Raw genomic sequence first — 22,472 nt, forward strand, 5'->3', positions numbered from 1 at the left:
AAAGTTGTTCTTTTTCATTCACAATGATGCTGTTGTTCAGTATTTGAAAAGCACTGATCCAGGAAAGTTGTTTTCATATTTTGGTACATTAGGGTAAACTTCAGCAGGAGGAGTTCCAACTACCCATCTTCCCTTCAAGTACAGTAACTGCACTCTTACTCATATTGTATATTGGGTTTCTCTGTAAGATTTTGTTTCAAAAAAGTATTCCATTGTAAAAAGAAAGAAAAAAAATCCTACCAAAGCCCAAATAAAGAACATAGATGGATATTTTATTTGAACATGGATTATAGAAAAGTTTTTTACAAACTATTAATGGAAATCTGTTGGACACATTTTCTTGTGGTAAATTTTCTTCAGAGGCATTTTAGTGAGGAAGTAGAATAAGAATTACTAATGAAAGTATTAAGATTTTGAAAGAATTGTTTTTGTTTTTTATAAAATTATATTCTTTATTATTATTATACTACTTTTATTCTTTATTACAATTTAAAAACTCATTTTTCCTCCAATTTCTCCCAAGGGATAATGGGATTACAATGGGCAAAACACCTTGGAAATGCAGTCAAGGTTACAATTAATGATTTGAATGAAAACTCTGTGACGTTGATTCAGGAGAACTGCCATTTAAACAAATTGAAAGTGGTGGTGGACAGTAAGGAAAAGGAAGAGAGTGATGATATTCCTGAAGAAGGAGAGGAAAACTTTGGTAATATTAAGGTGACCAAAATGGATGCCAATGTACTGATGCATTTGAGATCTTTTGATTTCATGTAAGTGAAAAAAATTGTGTCGCTTTCTAAACTGACTTGGATTTGGCGGGAGGCAGGGTAGGGAGGGGTCCGTTAAAAATTAACATAGTTTGTCACTGTTTGTTTGTTTAAATTAATACAGTTTTTTGGCATTGGCCTATGGAATGCAGTAAGAACATTTTCTAGCATTTGAAATAAAATGCCTGGGCATGACAATTTCCTTTAAGCCTGATTTATTTTTACATGTCTTACATATCATCATTTTATTGCTTACTTTAAAAACATAATTATGTATTTAAAATAGATTTATGAAGTCCTTTTGAATCCATGGAATTTTGTCATTAGAAATAATGACAATGGTATTATTTTGGATACTAGTATGATTTTAAATATGTCTATATTCTTTGTGATTTTAGACACCTAGACCCTTTTGGAACATCTGTGAACTATCTTGATTCTGCATTCAGAAATATAAGAAACCTTGGCATAGTATCGGTGACTTCTACAGATATCAGTTCTTTATATGCCAAGGCACAACATGTTGCCCGGCGTCACTACGGCTGTAACATTGTCCGAACTGAATATTACAAGGAGCTAGCAGCCAGAATTGTTGTAGCTGCAGTGGCAAGGTACCAAATGGCCAACAGTGTACCTCGTCTGGGTATATGATAAAAAGAAATAATATTACAAGAAGTGTTTACTTCATTCTTCAAAATATGCACGAAATACAAATTCCGTATTCCATATATGTAATCTTGATTTGTTTGGTAATCTTATGTTATGTTAGAATTTGACTTAAAAGCTTGTGCCTAAAATAGTTTACTCTTCAATTTAAAGTGTTATGAAAATAATTAAAGTAGTAAGAAAGAAAACATTGAAAGTTAATTTCAAATCAGTTTATTTCAACAATGTAGGGGACAGCACCATGAAAAGGGAAAGCAAAGCCTGGTTTTAGATTTAGAAACAATCATTTTTTAATGTCCATTTCATCTTTTATTTATGTAGTTTAAAAAAATGATGGCTTATAAACTTGATTCAAATCAATACATATACAAAGTCTAAGTTAGTTTAGAACTGTAGAGGGAAAACTAAGTACATAAATGGTGTACCAAGTAGAATTTAATCCAAAAGTATATAAAAGTAATAATGGCAAGGACTTTGCTTATTCATTTTTCACTGACTGTTCAGTTCCTGCATGTAGTTAGTACTCAATAAACACATACTGTTTAGAGGAAGATTTTATAGAAAAAAGTAGATAAAAAGAAAGAAAGATGGTTGTGATGACAAGAAACAAAGTGACACTGAAAACCAGAGAATATTGAGAAGATTTCCTAAGGGAAAATGTGTAGTTACTAAAATCCTGCCAAGCATCCTATATATCCTGTGTTTCAATTTGTGTAGAAGTTATAATAATGATCTTTTAAAATCACTGCTACTAAGAATTGAATTTTCCTTATCTTCCCATAACCCATCCATAGTTTAGTGTCCAAGTTAGTATTGTCAGTATAATGCCAAACAAAGGAAAATGATAAGCTCCCAAAATAACTTTAAAAAATTTTTCCAGAGCTGCAGCCCGATGTAACAAAGGCATAGAAGTACTGTTTGCAGTGGCTCTGGAACATTTTGTATTGGTTGTTGTGAGAGTTTTGAGGGGGCCTACTTCTGCAGATGAAACAGCCAAGAAGATTCAGTACCTCATCCATTGTCAGTGGTGTGAAGAGAGAATTTTTCAGAAGGATGGTAATATGGTAGAAGGTAAATTCAAGTTTCTTTTGACTGTATATTCTGTTTAATTTATGTATAAGCCTCCAATGAATAAGCCTTTATCACATCCCTAATTATACATATTGTTGTCCTTTGATTTTAAAGATTACAGTGCTAACTTTATTTCCTATACTGGATTTCCTTTCATCAACAGACAAGACATTCGTGTGAGTTCATTAAAATCATTTACTCATCATAATTTATGCTCTCTAGCCCTGCCCTCTGTTGAAACATCTAGAAATAACTTAGTTTCCACTGTCACTAATTTTAGGAACATTAAGTCAGATTACCTCTTTGTCTAGGATGTTTCAAATCATTAATTCTATAAAAATAATTTTCATGTTTCTGACTGAATATAAAAGCCATCAGTTATAAAATTCATTCAGTAAACATTTATTGAGCCTCTACTATATGCCAGGCCTGGGGAATCAAGGAAAAAGATGTGGCTTGTGCCCTCATCAAGCTGTTTTTATTTTGCTTTTCTGGGACATAGAGTTGCCCATTGTTTTCTGTTAGGTTCTTGGCATTTTTTAAATATGGATTTTTAAGAACTCCTTTATATACTAGAGTTTAACCCTTGTGATATGATACGATAGTTGCAGATATTTTTTCTCATTTTGTCACTGTTTGCATCTTTTTTTTTACCTTTTCATGCAGAAGTTTTTCATTGTTGCTGTTGTTAAGTTAATCAGACTTTTAATGTACTCTGAATTTTGTCTGTAGTTGGAAAGAGCTTTCCTATCCTATATTATTCAAGGAAGGTTATGTTTCATTGAATAGTTCACCTCTTCACTGATATGAGACTACCATATTTATCTTATACTAAAATCCCACATGTATATTTGAGTGTGTTTCTGGATTTTCTATTCTTTTCCAGTGGTTGGATATTCATACACCTCTATCCCACTGTTTTGATTACAGAAGACTTCTAGTGTTGTTTAATATCTGTTAAGACAATCCCTTCTCATAGCTCTATTTTCAGTGTTCTGACATTGGATCCTTTGTTTTGGCTTAACAAAAAAATAAATAAATAAACCAGTTGGTGGTTTATCTTGATCACATTGAGGAGGATAGAGATATTGTTACGGTTCTGAAGCTTCCTAAGAACCCAGTATGCTTTTCTTTTGTCCAAGAGTTAATACTTTTGCTACAGTGTTAATTGATAGTAGGAATGGAGGGCATCCTGTCATGTTCCTTGTTTTAGTTCGCTCTGGTGCTTTCTGATTCATACTTGAATCTGAGATACCTATCATTTATCAGGTTGAGAAAGTAACCTTCATTTACAATTTTACTACGTTTTATCACCATGTTGAATTTTGTCACGTTTTTTCAGCATCTGTGGAGGTGATTATATGGTATTTCTCCTTAGATCTATTAATTTGATTAATTGTAATAAAATTTCCCAATATCAAATCATTCTGACTTTCTAGAATAAACTACTCTGTTAGGAAGTATTCTTTTATTATGGATTCTGTTTACTAATTTTTTAAAGGAGTTCTGTTTCAGTATCATAAATAAGATGGTATATAGTTTTCCTTTTTAGAATAATTTTGGTTGGGCTTTAGAATTAGTTTAAATTCCCTTCAAAAAGGGAACTTTTACATTTTTTTCAATGCTTGGGAACAGTTTAGCTAGCATCAGAATTATTTGTTCACTAAAGGGTTAATAGTATTCACTCAGCTTTTCTAATTTATTTGCATAGAGTTGAGCCAAGTGTTGTCTAATGATTCTTTGTAATTTCTTTGGTTTCTATGGTTCTCCTTATTTTTTAAAGTTTTAGTATTTGTCCTTTCTGCCCTTTTCTCTTAACTATATTAGATACTGATTTATCTAGTCTGTTGTTTATTTTCTTAATGTTTACTTTTGTAGTAGCAAATATGTGTATGTTTCTGTAATTTGGATTTATCGGTTTGAAGTAATATACTTTGGGTTTTTGGTAACATAAATGAGGTAAGAGCCTGCCATTTTCCCTTCCTAGTTTTTGTCCATTATACCATTTTTATGTTATATGTAACATTTATATTCTATTTTGCCAGTATAACCCACACATTAAATATATTCGGTGCTCATCATCAGTGTTCTTGCCATAATTTCTTGAATTATGTGTTGGTTGGCTAAATTTAACTTTCTGAGTTTAGTCAAGAGGGTTCATGGGGAAAATACTCTGATTTCTTGCATGTTTAAAGCTCCTTGTTTATAGCTTTATACTTAAAACGTTTAAAGTTTGAGTGCCTTCTCGAAATTCTTTTATTGTCTTCTATTACTGAATATTACTGTAACTTTTCCTTCTTTTATATGACATAATATTTTGCCTGGCTGCCCAAAGGAATATTTATTTTTGAAATACTATGTTCTAACCTTATTTTTAGGATCAGTTTTCCTAATCATGGCATCCCCTTTCATCGTGTAGCTTCAAATATTCTTTCATTTCAAGAAAGCTTTCTTAAATATTTTTTAATTCTAATATTTGTCTTACCTTGTACTATTATGCCTGTGCTCTCTTCAACCTGTCTTCTTTAACTATCATTTTATCTAAAAATATTCATATATATTTATAATTGTTGTATCATCTTTGGCTCTTTTTTTTTTTTTCTGCGGTACGTGGGCCTCTCACTGTTGTGGCCTCTCCCGTTGCGGAGCACAGGCTCCGGACGCACAGGCTCAGCGGCCATGGCTCACAGGCCCAGCTTCTCTGCGGCATGTGGGATCTTCCCGGAGCAGGGCACGAACCGGTATCCCCTGCATCAGCAGGTGGACTCTCAACCACTGCGCCACCAGGGAAGCCCCATCTTTGGCTCTTTTGTCATTATGAAATGTCTGTCTTTATCCCTGATATTTCTTATCTGAAAGCCTATAGTCTGATATTAATACAAATACCACTCTCATAGTTACTATTTGCATAATATATTTTTTTATCCTTTTAGTTTTAATCTGTAAGTGTCTTATTAGATCTTGCTTTTTTATCCAATCTGATTGTTTCTGCCTTTTGATGAGTGTGTTTAGACCATTCATATTGAATGTAGTTATTAAAATGTTTGGCTTTTCAGCACTTTTACTATTTGTTTTATATGTATCTCATGTCTTCTGTGTTCCTCCTTTGCTGCCTTCCTAGTGTTAAATATTTTTTTACTGTGTCATTTTAATTAATTCCTCTGTTGGTTTCTTAGCTATGTTTTCTCCAGTTATCTTCTTAATGGTTTCTCCAGGGATTATAATGTATACCTTTTTTTTTTTTGCGGTATGCGGGCCTCTCACCGTTGTGGCCCCTCCCGTTGCGGAACACAGGCTCTGGATGCGCAGGCCCAGCGGCCATGGCTCACGGGCCCAGCCGCTCCGCGGCATATGGGATCCTCCCAGACCGGGGCACGAACCCGTATCCCCTGCATCGGCAGGCGGACTCTTAACCACTGCGCCACCAGGGAGGCCCTATAATGTATACCTTTAACTTACCTTGATCTACCTCAGGTTAATACTGACTTAAGACTGGCAAAATGTGGCAACTTTGCTCTAATATAATTCTATTTTTCTCTCACCTCCTGTGCTATTTTTGTCATATGTTAATTACATCTACAGACCCAATCCAATAATATAGTATTATTTTTTAAATCTTATGAGTTTAAAAGAAAATTAAGAAAAGAGACACACACACATATGTTTCATAGTTACCCACATAATTACCTTTCCAGTACTCCTTATTCCTTCCTTTGGATTCAAGTTACTCTGTAAAATTTCATTTCAACCTGAAGAACCCCCTTTAGTATTTCTTATAGGGTGAGTCTGCTACAACAAATTCTCCTAGTTTTTGTTTACCTGAGAATGTCTTTATTTCACCTTCTTTTTTGAAGGATAGTTTTGCTAGATGTAGAATTATTGGTTGATAGGTTTTTTTTTTCCTCTCAGCACTTCAACTGTGTCATTCCAGTGCCTTCTGGCCTCTATTATTTCTGATTAAAAGCCAGCCATTAATTGTTTTTTTGTTTGTTTGTTTTTAATTAATTTATTTATTTGTGGCTGCATTGGGTCTTCGTTGCTGTGCACGGGCTTTCTCTAGTTGCAGCGAGCGGGAGCTACTCTTCATTGTGGTGCGCAGGCTTCTCATTGCGGTGGCTTCTCTTGTTGCAGAGCACGGGCTCTAGACACGCGGGCTTCAGTAGTTGTGGCACGTGGGCTTCAGTAGTTGTGACTCGTGGGCTCTAGGGCACAGGCTCAGTAGTTGTGGCGCACGGGCTTAGTTCTGCGGCATGTGCAGTCTTCTCAGACCAGTGCTCAAACCCATGTCCCCTGCTTTGGCAGGCGGATTCTTAACCACTGCGCCACCAGGGAAGTCCCCATTAATTGTATTGTTGTTCCCTCATACTTGATAAGTTATTTTTCTCTTACTGCTTTCAAGATTCTCTGTGTAGCTTTCAGCAGTGTGATTATGACGTGTCTGAGTGAGTCTCTGTGTTTATCCTACTTGGAATTCAGAGCTTCTTAGGGCCCTAGATAATTGTTTTTTATCAAATTTGGGGCACTATCTTGCTTCTCCAACCTAAACCTTTATCACTTCAAACTGAAGACAAATATCTTGTGTAATTACTAATCATGGATTAGAGGAGTTATATAATCATAAGCTGCTTCAAGTACAGTTTTCTAACTAATCCCTTTAACAGTTGTCCTAGAGCTACTCTGGTGTCATTCATCCTTGCTTTTTAGGTTCATATAGCCCCTAGGCTATTTCTGCCTTTAATAGCTATTCTCCCCAGTGTGGTTTTCTTCCAGTAGCATGATCTCACAGCTTGTAGACTTTCAGAAAGCCCTGAATGATTTGGGATGTGTGATGACTCATCTTATTTTCCAGCGCTACTTAGGAATTTTTCATAAAAATATATTTTCTGGGCCTCCCTGGTGGCGCAGTGGTTAAGAGTCCGCCTGCCGATGCAGGGGATACGGGTTCGTGCCCCGGTCTGGGAGGATCCCATATGCCGCGGAGCGGCTGGGCCCGTGAGCCATGGCCGCTGGGCCTGCGCATCCGGAGCCTGTGCTCCGCAACGGGAGAGGCCACAACAGTGAGAGGCCCACATACCGCAAAAAGAAAAAAAAAAAAAAAAAAATATATATATATATATATATATATATTTTCTATCATTTCTAGAGATTTGGAATAAGAAGAGAAGACAGGTTTAAATGCTCAGTCCACCATCCTAATCTTGGTTTCAATGCAACAAAATCAGAGGAGTTACAGAATCCACTCTGGCTTTTTAAAATATAGATTTCATAAATATCTTTGATGAAACTTTGGAAAATTTTGGTCCTCCTGGATAATTGGTTTAGTGCCCTATGGTTTCTTTTCTGTTTTTTCCTAATTCAGTTTTCCTTTATGTAAGAAATAACAGACCTCTTCAGTGTTTAAAAGGGTAACAGTAATGTGAGTTTCCCTCAATAAAAAAGAATCTCAGTGTTTTTTACTTTATACCCCAGTGTTACTGATGGTATTCCTGCCCTTAAAATTATGAATCAATTCTTTCTTACATGGAGTTTATTATCCTTTCATATCTCACCGTATGTGTTTTACAGGATCAACAAGTAACTAAACTCAAATACACTCTGTTCAGATTTGATCCTGAATCCATAAAAACCTAACATCTTTCCCTCTCCATCAGAAGTGCTTCATGTTGCTGTATAATTTTGGACTGTTACTACAGTGGGTTCTTTTCTTTTTTTAAATATTTTTTAATTGACATATAGTTGATTTAGTGTTTATTTTTGCTGTACAGCAAAGTGACTCAGTTATACACATATATACATTCTTTTTTATATTCTTTTCCATTATGGTTTATCCCAGGAGATTGGATATAGTTCCCTGTGCTATACAGTAGGACCTTGTTTACCCATTCTAAATGTAATAGTTTGCAACTACTAACACCAAACTCCCAATCCATCCTGCCCCCTCCCCCTAATTAAACATTTTAAAGGATTTTTTACTTAATAAATTGCTATAAAGCAATATGATTTGTTGTCTGCATTTTGTTTGTAATCATACAGGACTTGCAGAGTGTAAATGATTATGTCTTTCAAAAATGTCAGGTCACTTAGAATTTTTTATGTTTATCAATTTGTAATACATAATTTAAAAAGTCAGATAGTTCCATAAGTCTTATTAATAAAATAATGATATCTGCCCCACTCCCTAAAGTCAACAGCTAAAACCTCATAGCTGTTTCTTCTAATATTTAAAGTCTTTAATGTTTAGTGTCTTCCCTATTTCTAAGTAGCATGCTTATACTGCCTGTAACTTCCTTTCATGGAAGAAGAGTATTCAGCATCTCAAGCCAGCCCAGTCACATGCATGTAGTTCTCCTCTCCAGTGTTGGCTTAATCAATATTCAGTGTTTATATTTTTATAAATATAAAAATATTGTTCACAAGTCATATTGGTTATCTATTACTGTGTAACAAATTACTCCAAAATTTAGTGGCTTGAAACAACTTTTATTATCTCATAGTTTCTCTGAGTCAAGAATCTGGGTATGGTTCAGTTGGGTCCAGTAGCTGACGGTCTCTCACAAGGCCACAGTCAAGGTGTTGGCCAGGGCTGCAATCATCAAGGCCTGACTGGGGAAGGACCTGCTTACAAGCTCATTCACATGGTTACTGCTTGTCATGCAGTCCTCTTCATACTCACAGCATAGCAGCTCACTTCGTCAGAAGGATTAAGCAAGAACCAGAGAGAGAAAGGAAGAGAAGGAAAGAGAAAAAGAATATTGCCATATTCTAGTCACTAGAAATGAGTCTCTAGATCCAGTGATCTCACATTCAAGAGGAAGGGATTATAGAATGGTATGAATGCCAGAGACAGGAATCATTGCTGCCTATCTATCTTAGAAGGCTGCTATAACACAGATAAACCAGTTAATATGCTGTAATAACATTTTTTATATGACTATTTGCTTACTCTGGAATTAATAATTACTATGTATTTGTCACCTTTTGTGTATATACTTTTCATAATCCATAATCCAGTTTCAGTGTTCCTGTGATTTTGGTTAAGAACATCAAGTAATCTTTGGATTTCATTTCATTCCCTGGAGACAACCCTGCTCTAGCTTGGGTTGTTTTTTAGGTCTGCTGAGAGCTGTTGTCCTAGGGCTTCCTTTTAGACCATCATACTGGAAATTTTCTTTGGCTTTCTCCTTCTGATGAATTTCCTATATCTTAAATCTTATGTATTTTCCACTTTTCCTTCTTTACTTTCACCTTTTGAAACTACACTTTTTCCCATAGCTTCCTGAGAAGGATTGCATGGCCAAGTATAGAAGCCTAGAAATTGGAAATTGTTTTTCCTCAGAATGCTTAAGATATTATTCCATTGTCTCCTAGCCTCCAATATTGACAAGTCTGCTATTGTTCTTATATATATGGTCCTTTGTGTTTTTGTCTCTGAGTGCTCCTAAAACATCTCTTCTTAACCCAGTATTCTAAAATAACTTCATTTTGTGTGTGAATTCATCTTTTTTAATTCAATGTGCTAGACAATCTGTGAGCACTTAAACTTGAGTTCTTCAGTTCTGGTAAATTTTTTTCTATTATTTCTTTGATAATTTTCTTCTCTCAAAATATCTCTTCTCTCCTCCTGGAACTCATTTTAGTTATATGATGGATCTTCTAGATTAATTCTAATTTTTTTATATCTCTACTATTAATTTATTTGGCATTTAGTTCTACTTTATAGATTTCCTTGAGTTTTATTTTCCAACTTTCCTGCTTAAATTTCTGTCATACTTGGTTCATTTCCAAGAGTTATTTCATATTTTTTCATTGCTCCCTTTTTAGTAGTATCCTATTCTTGTTTCAGAGATGTAAAATCTAATCTTACCTAAGACTATTGATTATAGTTGGGTATATTTTATATTTTAGGGGAGGATAGGGTTTTTGTTTTGCTTATTTTTGTATTGTTGCCATTATTTTGTTTTAGTTCTTCTCTTTCCTATTTCTCTCTTTTGTAATTTTGTTCTCTGTCATAGTGTATCTCAAAAATGTCTAGTGGTCTTTAGTTTTCCATGCTGAAAGTTATGTGGAAGTACTTGCGGCAGGGCTTATAAACAGATAGACTTTACTGTAATGAGAAGGCAGTCTGCCTTTTCACTACAAGAACCCCCAAATGCCAGTTAGAGAGAGTGTGTGTGTGTGTGTGTGTGTGTGTGTGTGTGTGTGTGTGTGTGTGTGTGTGTGTGTGTGTGTGTGTGTGTGTGTGTGTGTGTGTGTGTGTGTGTGTGTGTGTGTGTGTGTGTGTCTTTTCTCTTGGATTGGTAAGTATTTCTACAGAGGTTGCAGTCTTCTATCAGCTTTCTAGGAACCATGTTGAGGAAGGAGACTGGAAGGTCTTAACATTTGTACAGACTTTTATTTAGTCCTTTTCTTTTCATATGTCTCCTCACTCTTAACTGTGACTAATATCCCTGGTTCCAGATTCTCTGTGGTTCAGCCTCACCCAAGATTAACTTCCTCTTTTGGGATGGGGAAGATGGAGAAGCCTGACTGTTGGTATTAGAGAAGATCCACAAGTCTTAAAATTTTAAACGAGGCCTTTTTTGTGTGTGTGTGGTACCACCCTATTCCCATCTTCAGAGACCATCAATACCTTCAATTCTGAAGCCTTTCCAGGTCCCCCACACCAGTGGGCTTGCTGTTTATTGGTAGCCCTTCTACCCATTTCAGGCTTAGGCTTTAGCTTTCTCTGACCTGCTAAATCCCCTTGTGTATGTGCTTCCCACTTCTAAAATTGTATTGACATCTCTCATCATCTTTTGTTATCTCCTTTCCGATTTTATTTATCTTTGGGGTTTGAATTTTATTCCTTTGTTCTCATTTTAATAATGCTTTAAGAAACAGCAGAGATAAAGTATGTGTTCAGTCCATTGCATTTAAATAAAAGTCTCTAAATATGTTTGAATTCCTTATCTGGAATTACCTTCATAGCCTGTTTTACCAGTGACATAGAAATACTAGTTTTCTTATTTTTTTACCCCTTCATTTTTTGCTACTGGTAACTTGAAATGAGAGCCCTGATCCCTCAAGATGCTGATGCTGACCAGGTACTGAGAAATCCTAGGTGAGGGGCTTGAAAAAAGATACAGGTTTATATGATGGGAGCATTTTGCAAAATGCATCAGGAAACAAATACAAATTTATATCTGTGCTGTCGGCGGTAAGTTGGTGTGACTGACAGAACCGTACTGTAAATTGCCCTAATTTCAGTAACCCTGCCTGTAGTATTTGTAGTTTAGTTATTTAATGGTTTCAGGGAGAACTTTTTGAATATATTAGTATAATAACTGAGGAACATCATTCTCAACAAAGCTAAGGTTAATGATAACCACACCTTCTTTTAAGGCTGAAAGGTAGACCTAGGAACGAACAATGAAGGAAGCCTTTAAGTAAATATAAGATTTTACAACTGTGCATTTTGCCATTTAATTGCATTGAATGACAGAGTGATACCAGATAGCAAGAGGTTATAGACCCATGTCCCTACCACCATAATTCCTGGGTTCTGGATATATCTAGGACCCACTGATCAGATCAGGCCATTCCAAGAAAGTGAATGATCAACCCAGGAATGGCCTGGGGGAACTCAGAGTCTGATTTAAAATGACTATTCTGGGTCTGAAGTGAACTGAAAAGTCCATGGTAGAATATCACCCTTTTTTGGAAACTAAGAATAGCTCTCGTACCTCCCCAGTCACCTTGTGATTACATCAGGCCCCTCATTGCTCTTTAAACTGAATTAGTTTCTAGCCTAGATTTTTGGGGCTGAATATGCATCGAGCCTAGGGAATAGAGTAATTCATTTTCTTCCCAGTTACAGAAGAGTTAACTTATAAGAAATGTCTTTAATTGATGGGATGTTAGTTACCAGAGTATATACATTTGTTAAAGCTCATCAACCTTTTCACATAAAATGTATACATTTTACTGCATGTAAATTATACCCCAATCAGTTGATTTTAAAATATGGATATCTTGTGGAATTTACAGGACTTTCTTCTACTTAAATTATTTCAGGTAGTATACTGACTAAAAACTATGCCTCTAATAAGTTGTTTGATGTGGATTTCTACATCTTTCTTAAGCTTTAATCCTCTGATCTATATAACTGAGATCTTAACAGTACCTACTTCAGAGTTGTAAGGATTAAATTTTTTTAATGCATATAAAATACTTAGCACAATACCTGGCACATAGTAGATCCTCAGTATATTGTAGCTGCAAATTATTGTTAATATAATACTTACTACTGTTTACATTGTCATTTCCCCTTTGACTTCTCTGTTTATTATCTTTTCACAGAAAACCCATATAGACAGCTACCCTGTAACTGTCATGGAAGCATGCCTGGAAAGACAGCAATAGAACTTGGACCTCTATGGTATGTGCCTAAGCATAATATATTCAAAATTGATGTATGTATTGATTTGATTGTTGACTTTTGATTATGTGGTAAAAGACAAGCAAATTAAGGTTCAATTTTTTTTAAGTATAGGAAAATAATTACGATTCTTTTCCGCCTATGAACCTGAGGTGTTTTGTTTTCAGATTTTTCTATACCATTATTCTTCCAAGTTCATGACAGGGCTAAGATGCAGTAGGATCAAAGAGAAGCCTAGCTGATCTGCAAATAATTTATTTCTGCATAGTAAGAATGAGGCTTTTTTCAGTTAATAACTATAGAACTAGGGTGTGATTGTAAAGTGTCACTTTTATAGACCAGTCAACTAATATATTAATAAAAGGTCTTTGAGGAATTGGTTTTAAGAAGGGCATGTGAAAGTAAACGTCTGCTTTTGTGTTAGGTAAAGCTGTTTAGACAGGACGCAGCTGCAGATATTTAATGTATGTGTGCTTTTGCATCCTTAGTAACTAGTTATTGTGTTTTTAATGCCTTAAAGTTGAATTGCTTTTACTCAGAATCCTTCCCGTAAGCGTATGTTACTAGAGATTCTTGTAGAAATTTGAGATTCCTGACAGCATCGTGACAAGAATCACTGCAAACTTCAACCTCATTACTTTACCAGGCCAAGGTTTGGCCATCTACTAAGCCTAAAAATTAACCTAATAGTAAACATATTTGTGCTGATACCCATTATTTTATCTTCATTTCATGTAAATACTTGTAGATTAAGAATGACCTGGCCAGCCTTACCTTCTAGTACTCTCTTACTTATATCACACATTGATCCTACTGACTGATCTTGGAACTAGGGAAATTAAGAACAACAGGTTGCTGGATCCAGAAAGATCTCCTAGGCCAACTCCCCCCTCATTTTACAGATGAGCAAATTATGGCACAGTGTATTTAAGTGCTGGCTAAAACTGACCCCCTAAAATTTAGTTAGTAGCACAGGCAGAGCCAGAACTCAGGTTTTCTGACCTCCAAAACTGAGGTCTAAACTGTGACTTAAGATTTTCTCACTTAAAGCCATTGTTCATGTCTTTACACTCATCCAGTCTCTTACCCCTTCCTCACCTCCAGTTTAAATTATCCATCCTCTTTGAAGTTTCTCCTTAAGTGTTTAAACCCAAAATAATCTTTAAATTGTCTTTTAGTAAAGCTTATATTGATCACTCATTTGACACTTAAAATCACATATCCTTTCATAATTTGCTAACCTTAATAATAACAGCTTCTCTTCCTTGAGGATATACTTTGTACTAGGGATCGTAGGTGTACTATCTCATTTAATTCCCATAACAAGTCTGTGAGAGGTTTTATTTTCCATATTATGATGAGGAATATGAGACTCAAAAGCAGTAGTTATTCAAGATTTCATAGCTAGTGAGTGGTGGAGCGAGGACAGGAATTCAAGTTTATCTGACTTGGAACTGATATTCTGTCCATTATACCTGTGACTCTCAAATTAAATGGGAAGCATATCAGACTCAGCCCTGGGCCATTTTTTAACTACATCACCACCAGCATAGTAATTCTCATGTATCTCACCCTGTCCCACCATATATACACTGGAATTAAGGTTTACTACTGCTGGAATATGCATTGTGAAAACCTCTGCCTTACACTATGTCCCTGTCTAGATTCTGTCTAGATTTATAAGCTTTCATAAGGTAAACACTGAATTTTATACTTTGGTATATCTTACACCTCTATTATGTACCACAGGACTTATACACCTTATAAGGGCTCAATAAATTCTTGTTGACATAATGTGAATAAAATATCCTTGACTAATCCCACTAGCTTAGAGAACTGACATGATAAAAGGTGTGGGCAAATTATCTTACTTGTTAAATTATGAAGACTTATTTTTTTTTAAAGAAAACATTTCTCAAACCCAATTCTATGTTCCTTTTTCAGGTCAAGTTCCCTTTTCAATACTGGATTCCTCAAAAGAATGCTATTTGAATCTCTTCACCATGGTTTAGATGACATTCAGACCCTAATAAAGACATTAATCTTTGAGTCAGAGTGTACTCCTCAAAGTCAGTTTTCAGTTCATGCATCTTCAAATCTCAACAAGCAAGGTGACTAATTGAACACTAATTTACTGGCTTACAAATTGGTTATCAGAAATACTCCATCTTTTTATCTTTATTTGATGTTATAATCAAAAGCAGTATAAGTTGTGTGCTTTAAGTAAATCCTCTCTAATGAGTCTAATCATAATCCGGTTAACTTTTTTTTTTAATTGCATAGTTTTCTTCAGGTTTATATTAGGGGCATGAAATAAATAATGATTTTGTTAAGACAGATGTATTTTTTAAATTTTAGTAGATTAAAAGAACTATAAAAGTCTGTTGTGATTTTATTACCCTACATCTGCTTCCTAGAAAGAGAATTCTGAGATCACTCAGAGAATAGTGTGGCCAAAAATTTTGTAATATCCATTAAGACATGGAAGCTAGCTTTACACTTATCACTCAGTAAAGCTAAGTTTTTTCTCCTTTGTTTTATCTGGCTGTTGATATAAGGGTGGGCTTGTTAGACATCCTGGCATTGTCATGAGTCATTAGAAGAAGTAGCTCTTATTAAAGGGTTAAAAAATGAATTCTTGTAGCCTGTTTTGGTCACAGAATCTCATATATTCATAAAAGTAGTGTGCCTAGAATTAAGTAAGCTTTTATTTAAACTTCGAATTGTTGCTTACCGTCATTCTGTAAAATATTTTATCATTTCCATTTGTTTTTATTTTAGAAGAATATGGTGTATTTATTAAAACTACAGATGATACCACAACAGATAATTACATTGCACAAGGTATGTATGTATATATGTGCGTATATATGTATGTATGTGTCTGTGCAAAAGGGCACATAGCAGAAGGGTAATTGGAAGGGAAGAGATTGCTTTGGTAGCGTACTTCAAAATGCATTTTCATATTATACCAACAACAAAATTATAATAAACCTTGTTTATCTGGCATTTGCACAGTTCAAGGTTTCTATTAATATGTACTTAGTTCACATCTCTAATATATGGTGATCCCCTTGCAAGAGCTATAAGATCTTAACCATGTGAACCAAAATAAGATCAAATTATATTTGATAAAGGTTATAGAGTTAAGATTAAATTTTATTCTAATTCTTACAAACTTTCTCATCAACATATGATTTATAGGAATTCCATTGATTAACCAGAAGACCCTACACTCTGGCCGTAAGAATTTATTACATGGCCTTTCTTACAATTTGGGGTGTGTGCATACTTTAAAATTTACTTATATTAGACACTGCAAATTCATATCAAAAGGGTGTTAAGGTTTATAATGTCAATGCCTTAATGTCTATAGTTTTTAAAAGACAATGTTAGATTCTAAATGTGTTTTGTATACAGGTAAAAAGAAAACAGTGTTAAGACTGAAAGAACAGGACTATAATTACAAGCTGTAATTTTGTATTAGTTGCTCAACATTTTAGTGTTGATCTTCAAAGACAAGAAAATTTCAACTCCTGCTAATAGCTTACGGTTTAGTAATTACTGCATACTCTTTGCAACAGTCATGTTCATTTGGCATCTTCAACTAATTTGCAAAGATTCAAATCACTTAAATGATTTATTCTCCTTAATTTCTGTTGGAGGAAGAAAAAGGCATTATGGTATACTGTGAAGCGCATTAGATTTAAGAGCATCATTCTACTTCTTTGTGTCATTTGTTGTGTAACCTCAGCCAGGTCCCCCACCTTCAAAAGAGTTGTCATAAAACCTTTTTAGAATAAGGTAAAACATAAGTTTTTAAAATATTTAAAATCTCTGAGCCTTTCTCATGTATAAATTAAGGAAATTAGACTAATCTCTTTGGGTTCTTTTATAGCTCTGAAATTATATGATTATTCTAAACCAGTATATCAACATACAGAATCTTCCATGATAGAAAATATCAGGCAAAAAAAAAATCCATGTACTGCTGATGGTAGTAATTATTAAGGTTTGGTATCAGATTTTTAGTCTCAGATTTTCCTAAATCTTCTTAGATTTAATGTGAGAGTATAATCAAGTTTTAATTATTTGATGTAATGGGGGAGTCATGAGGCAACAGTTCAACAATAATTTATATTTATCTTTGAATGCAGTTTATCATTTTCATGCATCAAATTTCGCTTCTGAATACTTTTGCTTAAGTGAATGTTTTCATAAAAATTTTAAATTTGGCCATAATAACATCCTTGTAGAAATAATTGAGTTGAACATTCAGAAAGAATCTCATAGTAACTTGGATATCTCAATTGTCTTCCTTTTGTGATTTTCGGAAGGATACACTGCTAGAAACTTAACTTGCTAGCTGCCTTTCACTTAAAATGTAAAGGCTAAGTACTGTGGTAAGAAGTAGGCAATGAGATCATACATTATACCTTTTTAAATTCCTGTATCCAAGCCCTTGAGACTGATTTTGTGTTGGTTTTGTTTTGTGTTCATTGAAGACCTACCGTATATCAAATACAGTTGACCCTTGGAACAACCCCAGGGTTAATCCATGTATGACTTAGCAGCCCTTCATCCACAGATTCAACCAACCATGGACAATGTAGTACTGTGGTTTTTACTATTAAAATATATCCATGTTGAAGTGGACCCACACAATTCAAACATGCATTGTTCAAGGATCAACTGTATTGGCATTCAGTAGAAAATACAAGTATAGAAATAAAGGACATTATTCCCAGGAACTTAGAATATAATTTGGGAAGAAAGGATTTATACACATAAAAGACCTAAATATGTGAAACAAGGAAAACAAAAAATGACAGAACTTAAACTCTGAGTAGTGTAGTATGCGATGACTGGCCCAGAATTCATAAATGGCTTTCTACAGAAGGTGGAAATAGACTTGAGGCTTAAAATTGAAGAAGGTAGAAAAGAAGTTCTGATTCAGCAAACAGTTAAATATTAAAATTACATGGGTGACAGATAGTGAAAGTATCAAGAATATATATCTTACTCTTACAGTAAAAGCTATCTAGAATTAAGATTAGATAGATAGGTTGAAATGGTGTGTGTCAGAGGATTTATACTCGAAGACAGTAGGTAGTTATAAAAGTATTTGGCTTGTAATTTTTAAGAGAATGCTAACTTTCTGTGTTTATATATGTATGTTTCAGGAAAGAGAAGAAGTAACGAAACAACCACCAATTTAGCCAAGAGGCAAAAGACTGATGTCAATACTGAACATCCTCCCTTTTATTACAACATCCATAGACACAGTATTAAAGGAATGAATATGCCAAAGTAAGACAGTCAGTGAATGACAGTGTATATATTTAATATTTTAATGACATTGTGATTTAAATAAAAGTACAAGAACCTCATTATTTTTTTCCTTTCCTTGTTCCAGGTTAAAAAAGTTTTTGTGCTGTCTTTCTCAAGCAGGCTTTCGAGTAAGCCGAACTCATTTTGACCCGATGGGTATCCGTACAGATGCACCTCTAATGCAGTTTAAATCTATCCTTTTAAAGTACAGCACCCCCACCTACACTGGAGGACAGTCAGAGGGCCATGTCCAACCAGCGTCCGAAGATACAGTAGCCGACAGGGTTGAAATGTCAGTGAATGACAAAGCAGAAGCAAGTGGCTGCAGAAGATGGTAAATGTAAAAGAAGTTTATTCCCAGATGTCTGTGTTGATGGCCTAATAGTTCTCTATATCAACTGTAGTGCTTTTTCTATTCTTTCAATTCAGTTGTGTAAAAATAAAAAAAAAACAGTGCTGTTTTCATTCAGAAAATTAGCAGTTTCTAACTTAGCTGGTTTGGGAGCTATGCTTTCCAAGTTTTTCTTATTTTAAAGAAAACTTAAAATTTTAATGAAAACATTTCATGTGAAGGCCAAGTTTGTGATTGAGATCACCCTACTGTTTAATACTCAGAAATTTTTCACATGCAAAGTGTTTGGAATTTTATGTATGTTATGGAAACCATCCTTTACTATACTTAATCACATCTCTGCTTAAACTGATTCATGATGTTTATGTTTTTCTGTTTGTAGTGTATAAGAGGAAGCCTTTTATTAAAATGACCGTAAATAGAATAGGAGAAACAATGTCCTTTCAGGTCACTAATATATTTTTTCACAAATAGAAGCTAAAATATATTTCCAATTTCAAGAAATCATACCTCTCCCCACATTGATCTTTCATTACTAGCTTTTGAGAAATTAAATAGTTGCCTGAGATAGAAATACATTTTCTTTTAAGTTTAAGGTCTACATGACTAAACTTCAGAGTAAGATTTTGTTAAAGTAAATTCAGACCACTGTTCTTATATAGTGATTGTTCACAAGCACTAAATTCTGAAGAGAGGTTTTGTTATGAATTAAACAAACTGGGTGATCTCAAGTGCCTCAGTTAATGCACGTACAATATTCATTTGCTTGGTTGTCTACCTCTCAGGAGTAAAACTTGTCACCTTCTGACTTTATGAAGTGAGGATTTTGTTTTTTAGGGGGTGGTTTGGTTTTTTTGTTGTTTTGCTTGTTTTTTGGTGTGTGTATGTGCTAATTTTTTGTACAAGTAGCTCAGGCTAACATGACTATGAAAATTAGTTGGAAAAAAATCTCGTTTCCATTAATAAATATTGTTCTTGCTTCATTTGAATGTAAGACTTTGGATGAAAAGATATACCAAAAATTTAGATTTCTGTCTCAAGGATTTAATACATATTTACCTTGTTAGAGGAAGTAACTTTTTACAAGCAGTAAGCTTGAGAATTGAGGGAGAGTAACAACTGAAAGGTTTAAATACACCATGTAAGCACTCCCATGACATATATAGAAATTCAGGGAGTCTAGGTTGCATCAACATAGAATATTAACTTAGAGGAAATAAAAGAAAATCTCTTTGTGTTATTACAGCATAGTCCTAGAAGGATGCTTTTTCTTGTCTCCAATTAATAGAATTTTAGTAAAATAAAGGAACAGGTGAAGTGCAAGTTAGTCTCTATAATGACCATTAAAATATCTTTATTATTCCTGCCAGTTAAAATTATAACACACAAAAGAGCACAAAAAGAAATAAAAGTTATTACTTTTTTTGTATACTTAAGAAAAATTACTATAAATCTGTAAGACAAACCAGCACATGGACCATCTGATTATTTACAATATATGTGTATGGGGAGAGGAGTCGAGGTGAAGGAGGAGGGGGATGTGGAACTCACGTCCCCCTACAAACAAACACTTCAAAAATACATCTACATGTGGAACAATTCTCACTGAAAACTAACTGGAAACTGTCAGAAAGACTCCTGTACAACCAAGGCTGAAAGAAAGATTCAAACAGAAACGGGTAAGAAGGGAAAACAAGCAATCGGGTTGGGACCTGTGACCCTGGGAGGGGACTTAGAGGAAAAGGGAGATTACATGGGCAAAGGCCCTCCCTGCAGGGTGAGTGGTTCAAGCCACATATTGGATGCCTCAGCCCTGGGGTCCAACAAAGGGAAGATGAGCCCCCTTGGCTGGCTGGAGGGCCAGTGAGACTAACAGGTGGGCCGTGGGAAGCCTGCAGTCCACTCATGAGCACATGGATACTCACCTGCTCTCAAAGCTGGGCGGAAAGGGAGACTGAAATTGAAACCTTGCGATTGGCTGACTCCTTTCCTGTGAACGCTCTGGTATACCCCGCAACCTGAGCTGAGCAGATACTCCAGCACTGCTTGCCTCGCATCACATCTTCACATTGGAGCAAGGGTTGCCACAACCAAGGAAAAAGCTCAGCTGGCCATAAGATGCCAAGGCAGCTCAAACCCTAAGGGCTGTCTTAACAGGGAGGTGGGCAGCCATTACTGGCAATTGCACAGGCAGTGCTGCAGAGGCACTCAGGATCTCTGACAGGCCAGACCCCCATAGCCAGCACCTCAACCCTTGACCCTCGCTGAATACCCACTTCTTCACCTCTTGCTCCAGCACTGCTCCCCTCTGGTGTGAGGGTGACAGTGCTAGGAGGGGCAAAAGCACACACTTAAAGGTAACCAAGCCAGCTTAGACCTGACCCTCAGGGCTTCTGCTCCAACAACTTGGGACCTGACCCCACCCTGATAGGCCACTGAGAACATGGGAAGCCCTGCCTCACACCTGACTCCAGCCCTAGCCCCTCCATCTCCAGCCCCATCTCCCACCAAGGTGATAGCTGCCAGCACATGCTGAAGAAAGATGTGACTTGTGTTTATGTCAGATCCAGCTCTCCCACCAAGAAACATGCAGACTATACAGAGACACTCCCACATAAGGACCCCTTCAAGAATCCCATAGGTACCTGTCACACCTAATTTCATAGGGACAGAGAAAGATAAGCCAAATAAGGAGAGAGGAATGTGTCCCAATTGAAAGAGCAAGAGAAAATGGCTGGGGGTGGGGGGCGGACTAAGGAAACAGAAATAAACAATTTACCAGATAAAGAATTCAAAGCATTAGTAATAAGCATGCTAACTGAATTAGGGAAAGGAATAGATGAATACAGTGAGAATTTTTAAAAGGAACTAGAAAATATAAAAAAGAACCAGTCAGAATTGAAGAACACAATAACTGAAATGAAAAACAAACTAAAAGGAATGAACAGCAGACTAGGTGATACATAACACATAAGTGATCTGGGAAGATAGATTAATGAAAATTACCCAATGAGAAGAGCAAAAAGAAAAACTAAAAAAAAAAAAAAAACCAGTTTAAGGAATCTCTGGGGTAACATCATGTGTACCAACATTCACATTATAGGTGCCCCATAAGGAGAAGAGACAGGGGTCAAAAATGTACTAATGAAATTAAGGCTGAAAACTTCCAAAGCCTGAAGGAAACAGATACCCAGATACAGGAAGCACAAAGGGTTCCCAACAAGATGAATCCAAAGAGACCCACAGCAAGATATATCAAAATTAAAAATGGCAAAAGTGGGGCTTCCCTGGAGGTGCAGTGGTTAAGAGTCCGCCTGCCGATGCAGGGGACATGGGTTCGTGCCCCGGTCCGGGAGGATTCCCACATGCCGCTGAGCGGCTGGGCCCATCAGCCGTGTCCGGAGCCTGTGCTCTGCAACGGGAGAGGCCACAACAGTGACAGGCCCGCGTACCACAAAAAAAAGAAAAAAAGGCGAAAGTTCAAAGAATTCTAAAGGCAGCAAGAGAAAAACAGTCATACACCAGGGAACCCCAATAAAGCTATCAACTGATTTTCCTTCAGAAACCACAGGCCAGAAGGGAGTGGCATGATATATATAAAGTGATGAAAGGGAAAAACCTGCAACCTAGGATACTCTACCCAGCAAGGTTATCATTTAGAATTGAAGGTGAGATAAAGAATTTCTCAGACAAGCAAAAGCTGAAAGAATTCATCAATACTAAGTCAACCCTAAAATAAAATGTTAAAGGGTCTTCTCTAAGTGGAAAAGAAAAGGCAATAACAAGAAGGAATTCTCTATAGGAAAGGAAAATCCCACTAGTAAAGGCGAATATGTAGTAAAAGCTGAGTATCAACCACTTAAAT

At 35.7% G+C, this 22,472-nt stretch overlaps 1 protein-coding gene across 1 annotated transcript in view; it reads left to right on the plus strand.

The window, feature by feature from the left end:
* Window positions 1–19,596, plus strand: part of TRMT1L (tRNA methyltransferase 1 like) — a 37,698-nt gene extending 18,102 nt beyond the window's left edge. The window contains exons 9-16 of the mRNA XM_060091143.1: window positions 524–773; window positions 1,169–1,381; window positions 2,317–2,507; window positions 12,846–12,924; window positions 14,869–15,035; window positions 15,706–15,768; window positions 18,108–18,234; window positions 18,341–19,596. Coding sequence (XP_059947126.1) covers window positions 524–773; window positions 1,169–1,381; window positions 2,317–2,507; window positions 12,846–12,924; window positions 14,869–15,035; window positions 15,706–15,768; window positions 18,108–18,234; window positions 18,341–18,593 — 1,343 coding nt within the window. The 3' untranslated portion in view covers window positions 18,594–19,596. The remainder of the gene's footprint in view (window positions 1–523; window positions 774–1,168; window positions 1,382–2,316; window positions 2,508–12,845; window positions 12,925–14,868; window positions 15,036–15,705; window positions 15,769–18,107; window positions 18,235–18,340) is intronic.
* The last annotated feature ends 2,876 nt before the right edge of the window (window positions 19,597–22,472 follow it).

The sequence above is a fragment of the Mesoplodon densirostris genome, chromosome 2 (assembly GCF_025265405.1).
Source record: "Mesoplodon densirostris isolate mMesDen1 chromosome 2, mMesDen1 primary haplotype, whole genome shotgun sequence".
Lineage (NCBI taxonomy): Eukaryota > Metazoa > Chordata > Mammalia > Artiodactyla > Ziphiidae > Mesoplodon > Mesoplodon densirostris.